Here is a 24,210-nt window from a genome sequence, read left to right as displayed (position 1 = left end):
ACCTCATTGCATGCCAGCATATCCTCCATTTTGATAGGACCATCCTCTGGCAGGACAATTAAAAGAGTATTTGATATGTCTTTCATTATTAAATCAATCTGCATTTCACATAAGTCATTAACCTAAAGAAAAGCAAAATTTAATTAACACTACATTTGTACCTCTAAAGTGTTATGCATCATTATTATTTATACCATGCCATCGGTATACCCTGGGTCTTACAGACAAATACTAATGTCAGTTCCTTGCCCCCATGAATCTATAATGTAAAGGCCTGATCCTACAAGGGGCTGAATGCTCAGAAATGCTGAACTCCCTCTACTCCCATTGACTTTAATAAGAGCCAAAGGTACACAGCTTCTCTCAGGAGGTATTCAGCATGTTGCAGGATCAGGCCTTAAATAAGACATAATACAACAAGGGATAATAATAAACTAAGGATAAGAGAAGTATAGACAGCTACAACATTGAAAGATAAACCTATCATGGTCAGTGTGAGGTTTGTGCTCCCTATCACAGTAACCAAAACAGCAATATCTACCTGAGTCTGCAGCTAGCCTGAAACAATAGTTCTGAAACATATGAACTCTCCGACAGATCTCAAGGAGATTTTACTCTGAGACTCACTATTCTGGGAGGCCTGTCAACACCACACCAAAGACTGATGTGTAGCAAGAGAAGAATACAATGGGCACAGACCACCGACCCAAACAGATACTTACTCCAACAGCTGGGGTGTATTTGGGGGAGGGTGCTGACATACCTGATTCTCTAGGGGTGTGACGGGGCACAGCGGCCCCGCACTGGTACCGCAGGGGTTAACCCTTACTTTCTAGCAGAGGAAGCCACGCCCTGGAAGCTCTGCTGGGCATGCTCCAACTGGAGAACAGGTATAAAAGCCTGCAGAGCTGCTCAGTCTGGGCTGACCACTGGAGGGGAAGGAGGCATGCCACCAGCTCCTGAGGAGGGACAGCCTGCGCACCAGAGGCTAGCCAAGCCGGGACGCACCCTGATGCCCAGATGGAGTACATCACAGGAGGGGAACAGACTGGAGGACCCCCCGAAGTGGAGAATCCGGTGTTTATGGTAGGAAGTGACCCAGGGGAACTTTAGAGGCAAACAGCATTAGAGCCGTACAGACGCTCGGCATGTTGCGGGCGGATCCCTGCTGAGCTGGTGGCAAGGGGAACTTGCCATTACCAGGGCCCTGGGTTGGGACCTGGTGGAGAGGGTGGGCCCGGGTCCCCCTACCACCACTCCCCCACACCACGAGGATTGTATGGACTCTGGCCATTAGGTCACACTGCTCCAACATGGGGAGCAATTTATATGGGCCCTGACCATTGGGGCACACTGCCCTGAAACTTCAGGTGAGTTACCTGGACTCCAGCCGCTAGGCCACACTACCCTGCTTGTGAGGGGGATTGTATGGACTCTGGCCATTAGGCCGCACTGCTCCAACGCGGGAGGCGATTTATATGGACCCTGACCATTGGGCCCAGATGTTTGGGCTGAGTTACCCAGACTCTAGCCGCTAGGCCCACTACCCCAACCAAGGGGTGATTGTGTGGAAGGATGCCATTAGGCCGCAACCGGCCGCCCACAGAGAGACGGGCGAGTGAACTTGAGAGTGGTGAGGTTCCGACACCCCATCTCACCCCTGCCACAAAGGGGCAGGGCGGTGCCAGGCCTGCCACAAGGGGGTTGAGGGAAAAGTTTCCCCCAGGTGCTCCTGAGGAATGCTTTGAGGTCCACACATAGTGGGCTGATTGTCTGCTGAGGTTGTTGGCCGGGTCATTGCCCAGTTTTGGTAGATAAGAGCTATAGCTGTCATCTACTGTTTCTAAAATCTTGAGGCTTCAGGCAGAGAGGAGCTGACCATGCCCTCCTTTGCTATGTGACATGATATATGGTAGTGGTGTTGTCTATCAAGATTTGTGGAGAAAGAGGCCCAACATTTGATTTAAAAAAACCTTCTAAATTAGACAGATTTCATGGAGCTCCAGGACATTTTTACAGAGGGATTCTTGGGGATAGAGGTTTTCTGCAGCTCTGTGCCTTTAAGAGTCCCAGATGAGCATCCCACATTACCCACAGTACAGCTAACAGGGACCAAGAAGGGGGATGCAAGACATCATGGAGTGGAATTCGATGGTGTAATCTTGTTCGCTTATTGAGAATCTGGTTGTGATAATCCCTTTCAATGCAGCAAGGAAATAAAGAAAGGTACTTGCGAAAAAAGTAAGAAGGTCCACAGGAGATTCCTTATTGGCTCTTGTCCTAACAGATACAGAAGAAGTGATCACAGAACTAAAAATTAATGGTAGCTTAGGTACAAGTGATCGTTACTTGATCACATGTGCAAGCAGAATAAAGTCCAGAAAAATAATACATATACTTGGTGTTTTAATAAGGCTAATTTTATAAAGCTGAAAACAATTATGAGCCAAATCACTTGGGAGAAAGAATTTAATCAGAAGAATTGTAATGGTAATTGGGAATCATTTAAGAACACCTTACTAGATGCCCAAAAAGCCACAGTCCTACAACTGAGGAAGAAGGCTACGCTCATAAAAAATCAACCTGGTTTAGAAGGGAAGTGAAGGCAGGGTAAATGAGATGACCTAGGTAATTACAGGCCGTCTTAGCTGGATGTCGATCCTAGGCAAGATAATGAAGCTACTGATATGGGACTTCATTAATAAAGAATTAAACAAGGATAATGTAATTAATTCAAATCAACATGCATTTATGGAAAATAGATGTCGCCAAACTAACTTGAATATCTTGATGAGATTACAAGTTTGATTGATAAAGGTAAAAGTGTTGACGTAATATACTTAGACTTCTATAAGGCATTTGACTTGGTGATGCACAACGTTTTGATTAAAAAACTAGAATGATATAAAATTAACCTGGCACACATTAAATTGTTTAAAAACGGACTAACTGATAGGTCTCAAAATATAACTGTGAATGGGGAATCATCATTGAGCATGACTGTTTCTCGTGGGGTCCCAAAGGGATTGGTTCTTGGCCTTACGCTATTTAACATTTTTATCAATGACCTGGAGGAAAACATATCATCAGTGATAAAGTTTGCAAATGACACAAAAATTGGAGGAATGGTAAATAATGAAGAGGACAGGACACTGTTCAGAGTGATATAGACTGCTTGGTAAACTGAGCACAAGCAAACAATATGTATTTTAATATGGTTAAATGTAAATGTATACATCTAGGAACAAAGCATTTGGGCCATACTTACAGGACCAGGGATTCTATCCTCAGAAGCAGTGACTCTGAAAAAGATTTGGGGACCACAGTCCCCTCTTGCCTTAAACAATATGAATCTATGAATACTGTAGACAACTCCAGGACAAGATTGCAGTTCCTTGCACTTTGCACATCTGCCAGAAAGAGGAAGTCTTTTTCTTCAGGTCCAGAAGCTGTACCAAAGATCTAATAAACCACCTAAGAAGAAGCCACAATACTCCAGGAAGAGGCTTTCTTTGTCATCTGAATCAGCATCTGCTGCATCAGGAAGGAAGCAGCTAGTTTGATGATCAGGTTAAGAACCATGGACCAGATCTTTCATAGAGTCATAGATTCCAAGATCTGAAGGGACCACTGTGATCATCTTGTCTAACCTGATGTATAACACAGGCCATGGAATTTCCCTAAATAATTCTGAGGACATATCTTTTAGAAAAACATCCAATCTTGATCTGCATATTGTCAGTGATGGAGAATCCACCACAACCATTGGTAAATTGTTGCAATGATTAATTACACATACTGTCAAAATTATGCCTAAATTTGAGTCTGAATTTGTCTAGCTTCAACTTCCACCCATTTAATCATGTTATATCATGTAGATACTATGGCTTCACAATTCCACTGTAGTCAAGCAATCTTCCTGATGGTATTCTACCCTAAACCACATGCGAACAGAGAAGAACAGTGCTTTCACTCTTTGGATGTTAGACAGGCCCTACCTTTTTATATACAAAGGACCAAACCATTCCGCAGATCTACTCAGCTGTTCATAGCGATAGCAGAGACAATAAAGGGTCTCCCCATCTCCACACAGAGAATCTCATCTTGGATTACTTCATGCATCTGAACATGTTATGAACTCACAAACATCTTGCCCACAGCTAATCTGACAGCTCATTTCACAAGATCTCAAGCCTCCTCTGCTGCCTTAGTAGTGCAAGTCCCTATTGAGGACATCTTCAGAGCAGTAACCTTGTTGTCGGTACACATGCAGTCTTGCAGTCAGCCTGTCCTTGAACTCCAAACCCATCTGCTGTACAATTTCTTGTAAGTCACCTACCTTGGCATGGACATGTGCAAGCACTTGAAGAAGAAAAAATAATTACTAACCTTTCCATAACTGTTGTTCTTCAAGCTGTGTTGCACATATCCATTCCAAAACCCAGCCTCCGTCCCCTCTTATCAGAGGCAGTCAGTAAGAAGAAACTGAAGGGGAGTGGGGTCGGCAGAGCCCTTTATACCAGCACTATGAACACACAGCACTAGAGGGCACTGGAGCAGACCTGATGGATACCACTAGGAGAAAAAAATCTGGCAACTGTGCTCGGAGCGCACACACACCTACATTGGAATGCACATGTGCAATACATCTCAAAGAACAACAGTTATGGAAAGGTTATTAACCGTTTTCCCCCTACATTAATGCTGGGTTCCCTTTCCCTTTTAATAAAACGTCTCTTTTGTTATACACAGACACAGTGCTTGTGAGTGGGGAAGTATTGCTTATGAGAGGAACCCAGGGTGGTGGTAAGTTTTCCCAGATTACTGGGTAGGGGCTCAAGCCGGTTCTGTTTTATACAGTTAAGAGAAAACCCTAGATATTGAACCTGGCCCTTGTTGCTGCCAACTCCACCTGACAGAAGGGTTACACTACTATAGATGTATGTGTTAGTGGACAAAATGTGTAACTGATAAGGGATGCCCATAAATGCTCTGTAATTGATTAATTTAATAAATGACAAAATAGACAAGACACATGTGGTATAGCAGGTGTGTTCTATAATCAATATGTCAGCAAAACAATTAGATATGAATTGAAGTCTAAGCATTAAGACCTAATTGTGGTCACAGATGGTCCTAGTAGTGATAAATTAGTTTATAAATATCGTTGACTTATTGATTCAAAACAAGATAGAGCATGAGAAAGGATTTTTCTTTGTTTTGAACAGTATGCAACCAGGAGGATCCAGGGCCGCCCAGAGGGGGGGGCAAGTGGGGCAATTTGCCCCAGGCCCCGGGCCCTGTAGGGGCCACGCGAGCCCTGGCCGAGAATCCCTTTCCTCATCTGGCGGCGGTCCAGGTCTTCGGCGGCATTTCGGCGGCAGGGGGCCTTCAGTGCTGCTGAAGACACGGAGCGACTGAAGGGCCCCCCGCCACCAAAATGCCGCTGCCGCAGACTCGGAGCGCCGCCCGGTGACTACAAGCTCCTCCACTTTGCCCCAGGCCCCCTGAATCCTCTGGGCGGCCCTGGGAGGATCAGTGCATCATCACAACTGTCACCATGGCCCTGGCAGCAGAGTCCACCATGTCCAGGGAAGCTTGAAATGCTGAACGTGGGACAAGGCATCTGTCATAAACATACAGCTAAGGGTAGCATAAAATCCCTTTTTACCCTGTAAAGGGTTCATTCCTCTTTTTACCTGTAAAGGGTTAAGAAGCTCAGGTAACCTAGCTGACACCTGACCAAAAGGACCAATAAGGGGACAAGATACTTTCAAATCCGGGGGGGCGGGGGGTGGGAAGAAAGGCTTTGTCTGTCTGTTCTGTGTGCTTGCCGGAGACAGATCAAGAAAGCAAGCAATCCAACTCCATTAGTATTAGTAAGTACTAGCAAAGGAATGTGTTAGCTTACTTTTATTTTGGCTTGTGATTTCCTTTGTAGGAGGAGGGAGGTTTATCCTGGGTTTTGTACTTTAAGGTTTTGCCTAGAGGGGAGATCCTCTATGTTCTTGAGTCTTTTGTTATTCTGTAAAGTACTTACCATCCCGATTTTACAGAGGTGATTCCTTTACCTTTTCTTTAATTAAAATTCTTCTTTTAAGAACCTAATTGATTTTTCATTGTTTTAAGCTCCAAGGGTTTGGGTCTGTGTTCACCTGTACCAATTGGTGAGGGGATTATTCTCAAGCCTGCCCAGGAAAAGGGGTGTAGGGGTTTGGGGGGATATTTGGGGAAGGTAGGGCTCCAAGTGGCCCTCCCTAAATAGTTGTTTAAAATAAATCACTTGGTGGTGGCAGTGTTACTTAATCCAAGGTATAAGAAAAAGTTTGTGCCTTGCGGAGTTTTTAACTTAAGCTGGTAGAAATAAGCTTAGGGGGTCTTCATGCGGGTCCCCACATCTGTACCCTAAAGTTCAGAGTGGGAAGGGAACCCTGACACGGTGGTAGAAGTGGGATCATTTTGAACCAGAGATCGTTTTGAACCAAAAGCCCAGTAGGATTTTTAAAAGGATCATTTCCCCCCCTTTTTAGCTGCTTAGAAAGCAGGAGCTGAGGGCAGATAAAGATCTTATCTCTCTTTGCCTGGAGGCAAAGGTATCAGGTCCTTGTAACAAAGGAATGTTTTTAAGCTGTGAGCAGCTGGAGATTTTTGTCTTGTAGTTAACTTTCTACAAGAGAATTCACAAGCAGTTTTTCTTCTTCTTTCTTACTCTCAGGTAAGCTAGGCAAGCAGGAGCTAGGATGGCAAAACGCAATGTCCAACAGAAACTAGAATTAGCTAAATTTGAAGCTGAGGAGAGACAAAATGAATATGACAGATAGCCTTAAAACGCTTGGAGGCAGAGATGGAGGCGAAATGCTTGGAAGCGGAGGCGGAGAAGCACCGCTTGGAGATGGAAGCAAAGGCGGAGAAGCACTGCTTGGAGGCAGAGGCAAAACGCTTGGAGATGGAGTTAGAGCTGAAGTGCTTAGATCTGGAAAGAGCTACGCTGAGTCCACCGGATAACCCTAACAATCCATCCCCAAAAATCCAAAATGGGAGTGACTATGTCCACAGTATGATGAATCCTGACGAGCACAAGATGACCACATTGGTAGCAAAATTGACTGGAAGAGCTCTGGACATATTCAACAAGATGCCTATTCAGGAGGTGTCTGACTATGGTAAATTTAAGGATTTGGTTTTGAAACAATTTCAAGTTACACCTGAAACTTACAGAATAAAATGTAGAGCCCTTAAGAGAGGGCCTGGACTAAGTAATGTGGCTTATGTAAACCAGATGAAGGATCTGTTAGATAAATGAGTCAACGGCAGGGGTGTAACTAGCTTTAAAGGAATGTGTGATTTGATGACTCAGGAACAATTCCTGAATATGACCAAAGATGATATAAAACAGTGTTTATGGGATAAGAAAATGGACTCAGTAGAAAGTCTTGCTTCTTATGCTGATCAATACGAGCAGTCCCAGACCGCCAGAGAGGCGGGGCAAATCAGAACAAAACGGGTAGAAGGAGCAGAGAGGAACAACCCTGGTCGCAGGTTGAGCGGAGAACAGAAGGGACACCCTCAGATCACACCCTACCACCGGGGGCAGCCCAAGGCCCCAACTACACCCCAAGGAAAACCCCAGACATCTTATCGTTCCACCACACCATTCTCCAGCAACCCACCTTGCCCTAGTGACCAGTCAGCTGGGCGATGTTTTAAATGTAATGATCTGGGGCCTGTAAAGGCCAACTGCCCCAAGAACCCCAACAGATTACAGTTCATAGCACTGGGCTCACACCAAAGGTCCTCAGGCCCAGATGCCTCCCAGATACCCTCAGAGCAAAGGGAAACTGTGAGTGTGGGCGGGAAGAAGGTTACAGCGTGGAGGGACACTGGAGCACAAGTGTCGGCTATCCACCAATCCTTAGTGGACCCCAACTTAATCAACCCAGAGGTCCAAATGACAATTCAACCCTTCAAGTCAAACTCCTTTGACTTGCCTACAGCCAAATTGCCTTTCCAGTACAAGGGCTGGTCAGGATTGTGGACTTTTGAAGTCTATGATTATCCCATTCCCATGCTGCTGGGGGAAGACTTGGTCAGTCATGTGAAGCTAGCCAAGAGGGTGGGAATGGTCACCCGCAGCCAGGCTAAGTAAGCTGTCACACCTAGCTCTGTTCCTGAGATTTCTACAAGGGCCCAGACCGTGTTACCAGAGACTCAGACTGAGGTGGTGGAACCAGACCCTATGCCAACGTCTGCGACAGCAGTAGTGGATCCAGTCACAGAGACCCAGCCAGAGACAGTCCCAGAACCGAAACCGGCAGAGCAACCAGCACCAGAACCATTGCCAGCACTGAATCCAGTGCTTGCAACCCTGTCTGCAACCTCAACACCAGAGGGCACCACCGATCCTGCACTGGCAGCAGCAGATAAACCTACGCAAGAGGCTCAGCCAGAGCCTGAACCCCAACATAGTGCACCAGCGGAGAGCGGTTCACAGTCAACGGAAACAGCCCCATCCCCTACATCGCTTCCAGAGGGATCAAGCCCAAGTCCACAACCCAATGAGGATCTGATGTCTCCAGCATCAAGGGAACAGTTCCAGGCTGAGCAGGGAGCAGATGAAAGCCTCCAGAGAGCTTGGACGGCGGCACAAAGCAACCCACCGCCTCTCAGCTCTTCTAATCAATCCAAGTTTGTTGTAGAAAAAGGACTTTTATACCAGGAAACTCTTTCTGGTGGACACCAGGAAGACTGGCATCCTCAAAGACAGTTGGTAGTTCCAACTAAGTACCGGGTAAAGCTCGTAAGCTTAGCCCACAATCATCCGAGTGGCCATGCTGGGGTGAACAGAACCAAAGACCGTTTGGGGAAGTCCTTCCACTGGGAGGGAATGGGAAAGGATGTTTCTGCCTATGTCCGGTCTTGTGAGGTATGCCAAAGAGTGGAAAAAGATCAAGACCAGGTCAAAGCCCCTCTCCAGCCACTCCCCATAATTGAGGTTCCATTTCAGCGAGTAGCTGTGGATATTCTGGGTCCTTTTCTGAAAAAGACACCCAGAGGAAAGCAGCACATACTGACTTTCATGGATTTTGCCACCCGATGGCCGGAAGCAGTAGCTCTAAGCAACACCAGGGCTAAAAGTGTGTGCCAGGCTTTAACAGACATTTTTGCCAGGGTAGGTTGGCCCTCTGACATCCTTACAGATTTGGGAACTAATTTCCTGGCACGAACCATGGAAAGCCTTTGGGAAGCTCATGGGGTGAACCACTTGGTTGCCACCCCTTACCACCATCAAACAAATGGCCTAGTGGAGAAGTTTAATGGAACTTTGGGGGCCATGATATGTAAATTTGTAAATGAGCATTCCAATGATTGGGACCTAGTGTTGCAGCAGTTGCTCTTTGCCTACAGAGCTGTACCACATCCCAGTTTAGGGTTTTCACCATTTGAATTTGTGTATGGCCACGAGGTTAAGGGGCCATTACAGTTGGTGAAGCAGCAATGGGAGGGGTTTATGCCTTCTCCAGGAACTAACATTCTGGACTTTGTAAACAACCTACAAACCACCCTCCGAACCTCTTTAGCCCTTGCTAGAGAAAACCTACAAGATGCTCAGAAAGAGCAAAAAGCCTGGTATGATAAACATGTCAGAGCGTTCCTTCAAAGTAGGGGATGGCAATACTAATATTTCCATGTATGTCAAGCAAAGAAGACTTTAAGGGTATGTCTACACAGCAAAGAAAAAACACGTTGGGCCTATGCAAGCTGACTCAGGCTTGTGGGGCTCAGGCTGCTGGGGCTGTTTCATTGCAATGTGGACTTCCGGTCTCAGACTAGAGCTTTAGCTCTGGGACCCTCCCACTCTGCAGGGTCTTAGAGCCTGGGTTCCAGTCCCAGTCCAGAAGTCTACACAGCAGTGAATCATCCCTGCAGCCCAAACCCCACAAGCCTGAGCTGGCTGGGACAGGCCAGCCATGTGTTTTTCTTTGCTGTGTAAACATACCCTAAAGGATGACACATCCTTAGGAGTGAAGTTAGGCCATGATCTGGCACAGCACTTAAATATATGCATAAAGTTCAGCACCTGAGTAACCCCATTGAAACTAATATTTTGCCAGATTGGGGTCTCAGTGACTGGCATGGCTAAGTAATGCTCAGCATGTCACTATACAGTCAATGGAGTAGAATTGAAATTGTTGCAGACAATAGATTAGAAGGGCAAGAGGAGTGGAGAGGGTGGGGCTTGGTGAGGGAGTCTGGGGGGGGTCTGGATGCAGAGGGTGGGGCTTGGCAGGGAACTGGATGTATGTTGGGGGTGGGGTTGGATGCATGGGTGTTGGGTGGACAGTGGCACAGCTCCCTGTACAGTGAACCCTTCCCCCTGTGGCTGGGGAGTGATGGGGACAGAAAGCAGAGGGTGCAGGTGCGGAGCTTCCTGCAGCTGGGGGAGGCTCCTGGGGGTGGGTCTGACCCAGCCTCAGGAGGGCCCGTGCAAAGGAAGAGGAAGTCCCATCCTCCCCAGCCCATCCGGGACTAGCAGCTGGAGCCTGACAACAGTAGCAGCCACTGGCCGGGTCGTCCTCAGCCCTGACCCCCCCCACCCCCCAGACTCCTGGCGCACTGCAATAGCGAGCAAGAGGGACAGAGTCTTACACTCATGCCCAGCCCCACCCCGCCCCAAGTCAGTGATTTACATCTCCCCTGGCAGCTCCCAACACTTGGACTAGATGCGCCTGGTTGGGACCGCTGCCCAGAAGTTATTCTCCCAAGAAAGAGTAAAACCTGTGGGGGACATTAATTCTTCATTTGTGCAATGGCACAAAGTTTCCCCCAGGAGTAATAATTGTCCACCAATGGGTAGCATGTGAGGTCTCTAATGAGAACCAATAAGCCAATGATCATCATAATCACTGTGAAATGTATGTATGGACAATATTTAAGGAATTGTGTATCTATATGAAAAAGTATGTTCTTAAGGTATGGGAGGTAAGGCAGATCACCAAGAGGTCACAGACCTCGGACATGTTCCTTTCAGGCAGATGGTAACAGACACTTATCTCTCTGTCTGGCTATGTGTATATTCTGTACTGTATGCCTTACAATGGATGCCTGTTTGCACACTAAGCCAGATACCAGTCAAAAAATTGGGAAATCTACAAGAGAGAAAACCTACAGGAAAAAACACTCAGCTGGGGGGTGTCCTGTTTATGATTAAGATTAGTCTGGTGTATCAGGGAATGCAAAGAAACACACAGGATCCTTCACAAAGAAGGCAAGCTAACAGCATGTTTCTCTTATGAAAAGGGGGTCACAGCCAGCCTTATTGTAAAGCACTGGTGAGCAATTTTTTATTAGACATGAAAGTATCCTGTTAATAAAGTCTAGGCTCTAGAATGTATAATGATTTGATTTGATGGATAACCATTTGTTTCCAATACTTCTATGTGCTATTACTTGAATCTCTATGCTTTGTTAAATACATTTATACTTGATTTCCCCATAAACATATCTAAGTGCTATGTGTTAAACAGAGTGGTGATCTGGGGTGGAACTGGTCAGCTGGGGTGTACTGTTTCTTTGGAAGCAGCTTATCTGTGAATAATATGAATGTCCAGTGGAACAGGGGCTGGACCCTCTTGGAAGACGTTCAGAGGTCTCAGCAGTTGTAATCTGCCTGTCACTAACATGTAGAGAGACAGCAGGGCCTGCAAAGGCCTACAGGGGAGTGTTTGTGTTAACCGTGGCCAGTGGAGTTGGAAAGCTGACCTCCTGGCAGGCACAGACAAGGTTTTCTCATGCTAAGGGGGAGTGGTATGAATTGCCTTGCAACTCTGGGTACCCCAGGAAACTTCACAGATACCCACACCCTAGACTTCGAGGAACCGAATGCCGACTTCTGTTTGCGCTTTTGAGGGCAGGACTCTGATTCCCTGGGCCTAAAAGAGGACAGTCCCAGAGACAGGGATTTTCTGAGGCCTCTTTCAGCTGATACATCCAGAGGAACACTTTGGGAAGGAATTTTCGAAGACCTTCCCTTAGATGATTGAAGGGGCTCTGACATTGATCTAAGGGCAGCCTCCATGAGGATATATTAGAGGCACTCCTCCCTCAGCTTCTTAGTTCTAGTCTTGAAGCTGCAACAGAGAGAGCACCTATAACCTGGCCCTCACCCAAACACTTGCGGCAGTATGAATGAGGGTCACTAACAGACATAGGCTTCCTGCAGCCTACGAAAGGTTTGAACTCTGGGGACCTTGGCATGGGTTTCCCAGTACCAGGCAGGGTCTAGAGACCCACAATACTGGAAAAATCCCCAAAGAAGGGCCAAATAAAAAGAAATAAACATAGAACTATAAAATTAATAAAGAAAAAAATAAAAGTCCAAAGACTTTTGAGCAGCTCTAGGTAGATCAAGTATTTGTTCACAAAGAACACAAATGCTCTGACCACAGATGGAAAGAAGGAACTGAAAGATGGACTCAGACCTTTATACTCTCACTTGCAGCACAAGGAGCTTGGCAATGAACAGTGCTGCCCTTATAGGTACCATCAGAGAAAACTCCCCAGCACTGGTCCTCAAGGCACACACTCACCTACAGTGTAATGGACATATGCAAGCAATCGAAGAACACCCCAATTTAATGATGGCTCCCCAATGTCAACTACTTTCTAAAATGTGTGTTAGCCAGTTTTTGATCTATTTAATGTGTGCTTTACTGATATTGTATAGTGCTACATTTTAATAAGAATGTTGTGCAGTACTAAGTCAAATTCCTTACACAAGTCTAAGTATATTACATCTATGCAGTTACCTTTATCAACCAAACTTGTAATCTCATCAAAGAATGAAATCAGGATTATTTGACAAGACTTATTTTCCATATAATCATGTTGACTGGCAATAATTCTATTCATAGCTTTTAATTCTTTATCAATTTAATACCACCTCAGCTTTTCCTTTTTTTTTTTTTTTTTTTTTTTTTATATCTAGGACTGATGTCAGGCTACTATGCAGAGAGTCTCAGTCTTTAAACTGAAGAATTCATGACCTTCACAAGGCAAGTCTTCCAAAACTGAGATATGTACTTCTCTGAGCAAGCCCAATGGGCAGTTTTGCAGAAGGTCACTGAAACTCTGCAGCACTGATGGGGAGCATCCCACAAGATTAAATACACAGAGACCATCCCAGACCACTGCTTTCTCTGTACATGTGGAGGGGGCAGTTGAGTCAAAAGTGCCCTATCACAGCAAAAAACTGTTACTTACCTGTACAATAACTGCTGTTCTTTGAGACGTTAATGCAGATCTGTATTACACTCTGCATGTGGTGCCAATCTCGGTACCAATGGTGATCCCCAGGAAGTTTCAACAACTTTTGAGAACGATACTGAGAAGGCAAGGGAGAAGAGGAAGATGTCTCCAAGCCCAACCCTGAGGAACCTCCAGAGTAGTCCATAGGCAATAAAGGAGCCACCCATCCAACAAACATCCAGCCTTATCCAAAGTCTAGCCTACAGGATGCATCGGTACTGACAACGGTAAAGCAGTTGGTGCTTTAACCACTAACACAGGCCTCATACTCACACTCAGTACCGAAGCAGACATTGGTGCCAAAGTCGAAGCTGGCACTGGACCCATAGTTGCAGTGAGCACCGGGATCATCATCAGCACGGAAGATAATAGCTGTGTTGACAAGTCCCTCAGTACCGAAAAGACAGGTGACCTCAACTCTGTACCCTGAATTGGAAGAGGCGCAAAAGAGATTCCAATAATAATGGCAGGTCTGCAACCAATCCAGACAGCACCAAGGACACTGAAGAAGCCTCCCCAGCTGAACATTCCTCAATTAGTGGAGGGTCAGGAACAGCCAGGCAAAGAAAGTCCGATGCAGCCTGATACACCACTGGTGTGGAAACAATCAATGCTGACACTGAAGTTGTTGGTACTGGACTCAGAGGAAGCCCCATGGATGGTACCTGAGTCAATGGTAGAGTCCAGTTGCTCTCACCTCTGCACTGGAGAGCAAATAGCCCTGCTCTATCGTGCATGCGGGATGAATCATAATGTAGGTCTGCACTCCTCTTGGAAGGGGAGGAGGAATATCTCCCAGCTCTGGAATGGCCCCAGTCCATTTTGTGATAAATTTTTCTAGGAGAACCAGAGGAAGAACTGTCACTTTTTTTTCTGTGGGGGAGAAGAATATGAATTTGGCCTAACAACAGCCTGTGCCAGCTCAGATGCCCTCTGAGGGGCCTGACAATCTGCGGAGATCACCAGTGCTGAAACAGGCTTCATGGTCTGCTCCTGAGGGTGCTGCTTCAAATATAAGTCTCTGTCCACCTGCATTTTCTTTTTGAATGACTTGCAGATGAAGGACTTTTCTTTAATGCCCCCTTCCCAAAAGCACAATAAACATTGAGTGTGTGTGTGTGGGGGGGGGTCATTATCCGAGCTAACTACCCCAACATGATGGGCAATGTTTAAACGCTGGTGAGGGCAACACGCCAGGCAAAATCCTATCCAACCATTTTTAATAAACTAAACCTATAGGCACCACTAAACTAACTACAACTAACAACTATATACAAAAAATTCTGTGAAATAGCATAAGGTAAAAATCACATTGAGCATTCCAACTCAAGCCATGGGCAGTGAGGAGGGTTGGGGCAATGCTGCTCTTAAATTGCCAGGGGAGGGGCTATGCGGCCAGAAGGCATGAGTGCCACCCCTACAAGTACTGCTAAGCAAAATTATCTGGCTTCTGTGCATTGGGCGCACACACACCTGACTGGAATACACATCTGCAACCACTTGAAGAACTGATAGTGTCATGTGATTTTGCACACTCTTCCACTTGAACTGACTTCTTTTCTATAACAGATGCAGGCAAGGCCAATGAATAGAGTTGTTGGAGAGGGGGAAGCTTCAACAGCTGCTGGAATAGAACTGGGACATTCGGGGTTCCCAAGTTGTTCTTAATGGCTTAGACAAAAAATTGGAATTCCTGAACCTTAGGCAAGGTTATCAAAGCAATTCTCAGTATGGAGGAAAAGGATTTGGAGAAGAAGTTGTTCCAGAAGGAGAGCTGAAGATACTTCTCATTCACCAATGGAGGCAATGACTGGGAATAGTGCAGTATTGGCCATGTCCAGCAGGAGGAGCCTAGAAAGGGCAGCGGAGGAGTATGCAGTTGCCTCTGTAGACAGGCACAGTTACCCCAGTAGTGGTCTGAGAAATAAGAAATACTTACCTTGCTCTTCAAACCTGAAGGGGAGGGCATTGACAAAAATTAAATACCCGTTATGACAAGCAATCAGAGTGCTAGTCACAAACAATGGTGAGACCTGATACAAACTCAACTGGAAGAAAAGAGGCTAAAATCTAGGCTTTAAGGGTGGTAGCAGGGATGTAAATATGGAGAAACTACCAGGACCTTATCATTCTTCCAAAAGAAATGCATGTGAACAACATTTGCTTTAAAAAATCAGACATATTTCAATGTTGCAAAAGGTTATCACTAAGTTTTAAGAATTTAATATTAATCTTAACTAAGAAGTTTCTTACATATGAATAGAAATCAAATTATTAACTGAGTTTAAAGCACAGGTTATTTTTTTTGCTGTGAAAAAAGTTCAAAAATCAAATGAAAGTGTATTTGAAATGTCTTCAAAAAATGTCATTTTAATTAATTTGGCAAATATGCATACCTTTTTCAAAAGCTGCTTAAACATATTCATAACTTCATCAACTTCTTGAAAAAAACTGTCCAATATCAGAGATGACCAAGTTAATATAGTAAGTCCTTGTCTCAACACAGATTCTACCTAAACAAACAAACAATAAAACAAAACAAAAATTGTGATAACTAAATACAGAAAAAAATAAATATGTTAGGAATATAACATACAACGGGACTGATGATTATAAAAATGAACAATGGTCCAGTGCTCATTACTGAAAGAAACAGATGCAAACTAACAGAATCTATGTTTTGTTACTTCAAGGAAAATTGCACAGATTTACTCAATGTTTATTTAGGTTTTTATGTGTACCACAGCCATATTCACCGCTATGCTGACAATTCTCAAATGTACCTGTCCACCATTGACCTCTCTCTTCCTGGCCAGTCTTGCATCTCTTGCTGGTCCTCTAACATCTCCTCATGGATGTTACTTCCTTAAACTAAAACAAAATCTGAACTGTCCATGTTTTCTCCTAAACCCTGTTCTTTGCTGCACTTCTCCATCATTGTGGACAGATTGAGATCACATCTCTGAAGCTCATATGACTCTTCCCTTTCCTTTTTTATCACATCCACTTTCTCACTAAATCTTGTTGCTGCACTCCCTATACTATTTCTAAAATCCTCGCTTTCCTCACCAGCCACATCCCTATTTTTTGCCCAAGGTAACCTCAGACTTTCATATCAATCAGGTCATTCAGCTGTCAGTTTTCATTCTAAATTTCATCTGACTAGGGAAGATGCCACTCTTCACACCTGGGATGTCAGGAGAGTGTTGGCTTTCTATTTGGAAAGGACTAAAGCCTTGAGGGCTGTTTGTCTCTTTCATGGTCAGAATTAAAGTGGCCCCTGTTTTGACCCAAAGGCTCTCCCCAAATGGGTTTGTGCTTGTATCCCCTCTTGCTACAAGGCTGCTAATGTCCAGCCCCCTCCTATGGTTCTAGCTAAGGCTATGTTTTAGTCACGGGTATTTTTAGTAAAAGTCATGGACAGGACACGGGTCGTAAACAAAAATTCATGGGCCCATGACTTGTCCATGACTTTTACTAAAAATACCCGCCGTGACTAAAACTTGGACGAGGGTCGTGGGTGCTCTGTGGGAGGGTGGTCTGGGGGCACCGCAGGTGCTGGGGGAGGTGACCCGGGACCCCTGCTGGTACTGGGGTAGGGAGGGTTGGTGGGGCTGGCAGGGGTTTCCTACCCGGCTCCGCGTCCCTGCAGCTCCTAGGTGGCAGAGGCAGGAGCCAGGGCAGGAGCTCTTCTGCTGCTCCTGCCATAAATGCTGCCTGCCGCAGCTCCCATTGGCCGGGAAACGCAGTCAATGGGAGCTGCAGGGGCGGGGCTTGCGGGTGCCGGCAGCACGCAGCACGGAGACCCCCCCTCGCCCCTCCGCCACCTAGGAGCTGCAGGGGGACCCCCCATGCCAGGTAAGCACACACCCCAAATCCCTGCCCTTAGCCCCCTCCCACACACCCAAACTGCTGCTGCTGGCCCAGAGACTGCCTGAGCCAGGCAGCCCCTGGGCCAGCACCAGCCACTGCAGAAGTCATGGAGGTCATGGAAAGGCACGGAATCCGTGACTTCCGTGATGTCCATGATAGACTCGCAGCCCTTAGTTATAGCACATTCTACTAAATCACAATCTACTTCCATAGCCCTGATGAAGAATACATCCATTGCAGAAATATGCAAAGCTACCATGTGGGCTTTGGTCCATACCTTCTTACACCATAATATTTTAGTACATGCCTCTAGAGGAGTCACCCCCTTTGGTACTGCAGTTCTACAAACAGTCTTAGATGGGGCTCAAAAGCACCCACTTTCGCTGGGGAGTATTGCTTCAAAGTCACCTGAAGTAAAGCACCCATGAGGACATTATTCACAGATTGAGAATTTAATTATCCTGTACAGCAGTGTTTCCCAAACTTGGGACGCTGCTTGTGTAGGGAAAGCCCCTGGCGGGCCGGGCCGGTTTGTTTACCTGCCGCGTCCGCAGGTTCGGCCGATCACGGCTCCCACTGGCCGTGGTTCGCTGCTCCAGGCCAATGGGAGCTGCAGGAAGTGGCGCGGGCCAAGGGACATACTAGCCGCCGCTTCCCGCAGCCCCCATTGGCCAGGAGCAGCGAACCGCAGCCACTGGGAGCCGCAATTGGCCGAACCTGCGGACACGGCAGGTAAACAAACCGGCCCGGCCCGCCAGGGGCTTTCCCTACACAAGCGGCGTCCCAAGTTTGGGAAACACTGCTGTACAGTAACTGGAGTTCTTTGAGACGTTAGTCCCACATAGGGTGTTCCACTATCCATCCTCTTTCCCCTCTGCTTTGGAGTCTTTGCCTTGCTGGACTTCACAGTAGAGAAGGAATTGATTCATCCAACACAACCCTATACACCCTTGTTATAGGGCACAAGTATAGCTAGGGTGCATGTTGGACCAAACAGGCACTGCTACCAAAAATCTGTGATCAACGGTGCACAGGGTACACTTTTACCAGAGTAGAGCACCTGTAGGGACATTACTCAAAATAGAACAAGAATTTCTGCTATATGCTGGGACGCTCATCAGTTGGAGGAGAAAGACCTGGAAGTATTAGTTGATCACAGGATGACTATGAACCACCAATGTGATGTGGTTGTGAAAAAAAAAATGCAATCCTAGGATGTATGAGATGAGGTATTTCCAGTAGAAATAGTAAAGTATTAATGTCATTGTACAAGGCACTAGTAAATCCTCATCTGGAATATTGTGTACAATATGGTCACCCATATTCAAGAAAGATGAATTAATTCTAGAATAGGAACAGAGGAGGGCTTCTAGGGTGATCAGGAGAGTGGAGAGACCTATCTTATTATAGGAGACTGAAGGAGCTTGGCTTGTTTAGTCTAGCAAAATGAAGGCAGTGAGGAGATAAAGAAGTTACTCACCTTGTGCAGTAACAATGGTTCCTTGAGATGTGTCCCCTTATGGGTGCTCCAATGTAGGTGTGTCTGTGTCCCTGCGTTGCTGATCAGAGACACTTTGGTAGCAGTGTCCATTGGGCCCGCACATGCACTGTCTTTCCTTGTGCTGCACCACAAGGCTAGCCAGTGCACACAGGCTAACCATCCTCAGTTCCTTCTCTATCGCAGAGTCATAACAAGAACTCCAAAGCAGAGGGGAGGAGGGCGGGTTGTGAAGCACCCATAGGGACACATGTCTCAAAGAAGAAGTTACTCACCTTGTGCAGTAACAATGTTCTTCGAGATGTGTGTCTCTGTGGGTGCCCCACTTTAGGTGTCGGTGTGTCCCTGCACCGGAGATCGGAGATTTTAGGTAGCAGTGCTCGGTTGGGGCGTGCACAAGCAGTAGCTGTCTCGCAGTGTCATTGGTGTCTCTTGTACCACGCGCACAACCCGACCCCCTCAGTTCCTTCTCTACCGCGGACCCTGATAGCAAAAACTCCAAAGCAGAGGGGAGGAGGCATGTCGCAAGCTGTGTCAGAAAAGGGTACTTGGCCAAGTCGGAGCGATCAGATGACATGAGCTCCATCCCTTTTTATTTTTAGCAGAGCCTTTAGCAGAGGAGGAAACAGATGGAAGGCATAAAAAAGGTCCAGGGGAGAAGAAGAACATCAGCCAGAGAGTGCTGTCTCATCCCCACCCTGGAGCAGTAGCACAGACACTTCTTGTTCTGGTAAGAGACAAACAGGTCTATGGACAATGTTCCCCATCGTGTGAACAGAGCGTGGAGTACCGACGAGTGCATCTCCCACTCATGGTCATGCAGGAATTTGCGACTGAGGTTATCTGCTATTGAGTTCTGCATTCCCAGGAGGTAAGCTGCTGACAAAATGATGTTGTGAGAGATGCACCAATTCCATAACGTCATTGCTTCCACGCATGTAGAGGGCAACCTCCCACGCCCCAGCGTTTGATGTAGTACATGCAGGCTATGTTGTCTGTTGGGATCTTTGTATGAGATACTGCTATCAGCAGGAAAAAATGGCCATAGGCATTCCTGACCACCCTCAGTTCAAGGAGATTGATATGTAGCGATATCTCTGTAAGTGACCATTTGTCTTAGTAGTGAGGCTGTTTAAGTGCATGACCCACCCTGTGAGTGTGTGTCAGTAGTAAGGAGCAACAATGGTGACGTGTGCAAGAAGGGGATCCCTTTTCACACATTGGCTGGGTCCTTCCACCAGTCTAAGGAGTTGTTGATCCTGGTAGTGACAGAGGTTTCTCCACCCTGTCCCTGTTCAGTCTGTAAACTGAACTGAACAATAGTTGGAGACATCGCATATGGAGTTTGGCATATGGTATCACTGCCGTACCCACCGCCATATGCCCCAACAGTTGGAGGCAGCAGTGTCTAGCTGGTATTTGTGGACTATGCTGAACTGTGTCTATGAATGAGACCAGGGATAGGAACATGTGTTGAGGTAGGAAGGCTTTGGCCTGTAGAATATCCAGGTCACCCCTATAAATTCCAAGTGTGGCATTGGCATGAAAGTTGACTTCTAGGTGTTGATCTGAAAGCCCAGTTCTGTAAACAAGTGTATTGTAGTGGTGATGGCTTGATGAGCCAGCTCCTGAAATAGACAGACGTCATCTGCATTGATGGTGGTGAAGGCATGACCACTTTGTCCAGGGAAGAGGAGGATATAGGCTTAGGTGTTATGTCTTCCTCTGTGTCAGCTTCTTGTTCCTCCATTTCTTGAGGCTCTGAGGCCCTAGATGCTGTGGCTGAAGGAGCATGCCAGGAAGGTTGTCAGGTGATGCTTGATGCTCGCAAGGCTGGCTGTCGGTGTGCCATCCAAGGGTCCCAGTATGGGCATTGTGGTGGCATAGGGCCTGGTGGAAATGTTTGTGGGTGGCCATACTAAGATGGTGGTGGTGCCCTATTGACAGTGGTTCTCATATGGAGCTTGCAAGGAGTACTGTGAGATCTCTTCTGGCTCACTGTCCAACCCCTCACTAGATAGTGGAGGGGCATGGCATGATTGTGGCGATATCCCCCGCGCCTGGCAAAGGCTCAGTGCCATGATGTCAGTATGGAGGAGCGAAGACTCGGATGCCTCTAGAATGCAGAGGTCTCTGGTCTGATGGAATTCCACCAGTACCAATCATCCCGGTGTCATTGCCAGAGGGGAGAGGAAACCATCACCGGTCTCTCCGGTGCCAGGTGGACTCCTGTTGCTGACAGTACTGAGGTCAACTCGCGTACCGCGAACATCTTTCTAGGGTGTTTGCCCTTATCTTCTGGTGATGACGATTTGGTGCCTGTGCCAAAAGGGTCCATTGGTCAGATACTGACCGTCACCATGAGGCGTGGGTGCCAGATGGTCTCAATGTCAGCAGTGCTGAGTATATTGAGTGAGATGGCAATTGCTTACAGCTACCCCTAGGCTTGCTGAGGGGACTTCTCACTCTCTTTTTAGACCTGTGAGAGGAGTCCCAGACCATTTCCTTGATCCACTGTCCTTCAAGGTTGAAAGTTGTGGGGGAGACTCACGACTGCCAGGAGGTTGAGGTTGAAGAGATGCCTCCATGAAGATAATTTTTTGGCACAGCTCTCTGTCCTTGCGGGATCTCGGTTGGAGCTGCTGACAGAGGGAACAATTTTGTTGGATGTGGCCTTCGCCGAGGTAGCAGATGCACTGAGATTGCTTGTCAGCGACTGGGATCACCTCGCTGCAAGTGCAGCACTTCTTGAAGCCCGGGGAGCTGGGGCATACCCTTGGTTGGGGGGGAGGGGGGTGTCCCCCTACACCAAGGGTTGATAAGAGAACAAAGTCCTTTCTTTTTCTCTCTCTTTTTTTTAAGGCATGGCCAAAGGAAAAACAAATGAAGAAAAGAGGCTTTAAGGGAAGTTAAAAATTAGCAACTGTAAAGGAGTTAATGATCTGCAAATGGACAGCTAAAGCTTTGTCTCTAGCCAAGGGCAGTTGAGAAGGAGAGACAGTGCATGTGTGGATCCAACAGACACTGCTACCAAAGTTCTCCAATCATCAGCACAGGAAATCAGACATAACTACAGTGGAGCACCCATAGGGACACTACTCGAAGAAGAAATAGCTGCTCTCTACAAAAACATTGGAGGGAGGGGGGTAAACATCAGGGATGGAGAAAAGCTATTTAAGCTAAAGGACAATGTTGTCACAAGTACAAATGGGTATAAATTTGTCATGAATAAATTTAGGCTGGAAATTAGAATAAGATTCCTAATAATCAGAGGAGTGAACTTCTGAAACAGCCTCCCAAGAGGAGTAGTGGGGGTAAACAATCTAACTAATTTTAAGATGGAGCTTGATCAGTTTATGAACTTTATTAATAGGACAGGGTCACCTGCAATGTTCCCTCTAATTTTTTCCATCCATGTGAGGAATGAATTTTGTTATGTGCACCAATATCAAGTTACTGTGCGGATGTGCGCGACCAGTAGAAACAAAAAACCTAGATATAATATATATTTTAAAAAGTTACCATAGGGATAATTACTCCAGTCAGGACAGGTTAGGCATTTTAGAACTCGCTACTCAAAGAATTAAATTTAAGCATAAGAGAGAAATAAAATTATGAAATGCATAGACAAGTCAAAAAACTAAAATAACAGCACTCTGAAAGAATAAAATTACAGAGAATATATGTGCATTGGAGGAAGTACCAAGAAGTAACAACAACAACACAAGTATGGGCTGGGAGGTGAGTGTGTCAGAGAGAGAGTGAGTGTGCGAGTGTGTGTGTGTGTGAGAGAGAGAGAGAGAGAGACACACACACACACACACACACACACACAGAGTGTGTGTGTGCTGGCTCCTGGGGAAGTCTATGACTAGGGCCCTACCAAATTCACAGTCCATTTTCGTCAATTTCACAGTCATAGGATTTTAAAAATCATAAATTTAATGAATTCAACTATTTAAATCTGAAATTTCACGGTGTTGTAACTGTAGGGGTCCTGACCCAAAAAGGAGTTGTGGGGCGGTCGCAAGGTTCTTGTAGGGGGGTTGCGGTACTGCTACCCTTACTTCTGCGCTGCTGCTGGTGGTGGCTCTGCCTTCAGAGCTGGGCAGCTGGAGAGCGGTGGCTGCTGGCTGGGAGCCCAGCTCCAAAGGCAGAGCCACAAGCAGCAGCTGCACAGAAGTAAGGATGGCATAGTATGGTATTGCCACCCTTATTTCTGTGCTGCTGCCTGCAGGGCTGGGCCCTCAGTCAACAGCCGCCACTCTCTGTCCGCCCAGCTCTGAAGGCAGTGCAGAAGTAAGGATGGCAATACCACGACCCTGCTAAAATAACCTTGTGACCCCCTTGCAACTCCCTTTTGGGTCAGGATCCCTAATTTGAGAAATGCTAGTCTCCCTGGTGAAATCTGTATAGTATAGGATAAAAGCACATAAAAGACCAGGTTTCATGATAGGAAACCAGATTTCATGGTCCGTGACACACTTTTCATGGCCGTGAATTTGGTAGGGCCCTATCTATGAGCTGTCTCTTTAAGGCACTCACCAGACGGCTCAGACCACAGCACCTGCCAGCAGCTCTCCTGCTCCTGAATCCTGTCCTCCCATCTCCCCTCTGTGGAGATGGGGTACATGGGCAGGGGGGACACCCTGACATCAGCATCCCCCCTCACTCTGCACAGCAAGCAGGAGGGTCCTGGTAGCAGCTGGCCAGGAGCTCCAAGGCAGAGGGCAGGAGCAATATGGCTGCAGAGCAGCGGGGGTGGGGGGGTAGGGGCACCCAAACACACGCCACTGTGCACGCCTCTGCTAATCAAGTGTGTGGCACTTGATTCACTCCTGGGCGGCCATGCGACCATGCAGCTTAGAGGGAACACAGCTCACCTGCAATATAAGGGGACTGGACTCAACGACCCAGGAGGTCCCTTCCAGGCCTATGTTCCTATACTGCACACATACACTGCTTTGGCAGTGTAAACAAGCCTCAAAGTGGGAGTAAGCAATCTTTATACTGCTAGAGTGGTATAAAGTGGCCTGACTGTAAATGAGAATCTGGCGCACTGTGTTATTCACTTGCTAAATCACAACATTACATAATCTGCAATGGGTCTCTCAGGCATTAGTGTGAATCAGTAAGATTCTGCTGTGCAGAATTGTTTAATTTGGAATCTTAGTGTTAAGAAAATTACAAACAATTCTAAAGCTACACTAACTTCCAGTATATTCAAATTAAAATATATTTAGCATTACCAACCTTTCTCATTTTTGGTGCCATCAAATTTACGAACACTGTTGGTATTTCCTGACACAAATCTTCGTAACATTGCAGAAGATTCTGTTAATATTAAAAAATGACAATTTCATTAGCAATATTTTTTAAATATTTTTCTTTATTGAAGATTTTCATAGAAGCAAACCAGTAGAAATAAAAACAAATCAATACAATGGACATAAGGAAACAGGAAAATGGTACAGGACATATTCCCCCAGAATATTTCTAAATGCAAAATTTGACATGAACACTTACAATATTTA

The 24,210-nt window shown here is 46.3% G+C and overlaps 1 protein-coding gene across 1 annotated transcript in view; it reads right to left on the bottom strand.

Annotated features, from left to right (window-relative positions):
- DNAH8 (dynein axonemal heavy chain 8) overlaps window positions 1-24,210 on the bottom strand; it is a 536,895-nt gene that overhangs the window by 386,941 nt on the left and 125,744 nt on the right. Inside the window, exons 18-20 of the mRNA XM_065401473.1 lie at window positions 23,930-24,010; window positions 15,702-15,818; window positions 3-122 (exon numbers count right to left, since the gene is read on the bottom strand). Of these exons, the coding sequence (XP_065257545.1) occupies window positions 3-122; window positions 15,702-15,818; window positions 23,930-24,010 (318 nt within the window). The remainder of the gene's footprint in view (window positions 1-2; window positions 123-15,701; window positions 15,819-23,929; window positions 24,011-24,210) is intronic.

The sequence above is a fragment of the Emys orbicularis genome, chromosome 3, assembly GCF_028017835.1.
Source record: "Emys orbicularis isolate rEmyOrb1 chromosome 3, rEmyOrb1.hap1, whole genome shotgun sequence".
NCBI lineage: Eukaryota > Metazoa > Chordata > Testudines > Emydidae > Emys > Emys orbicularis.
This window is presented reverse-complemented; position numbering and strand designations above follow the sequence as displayed.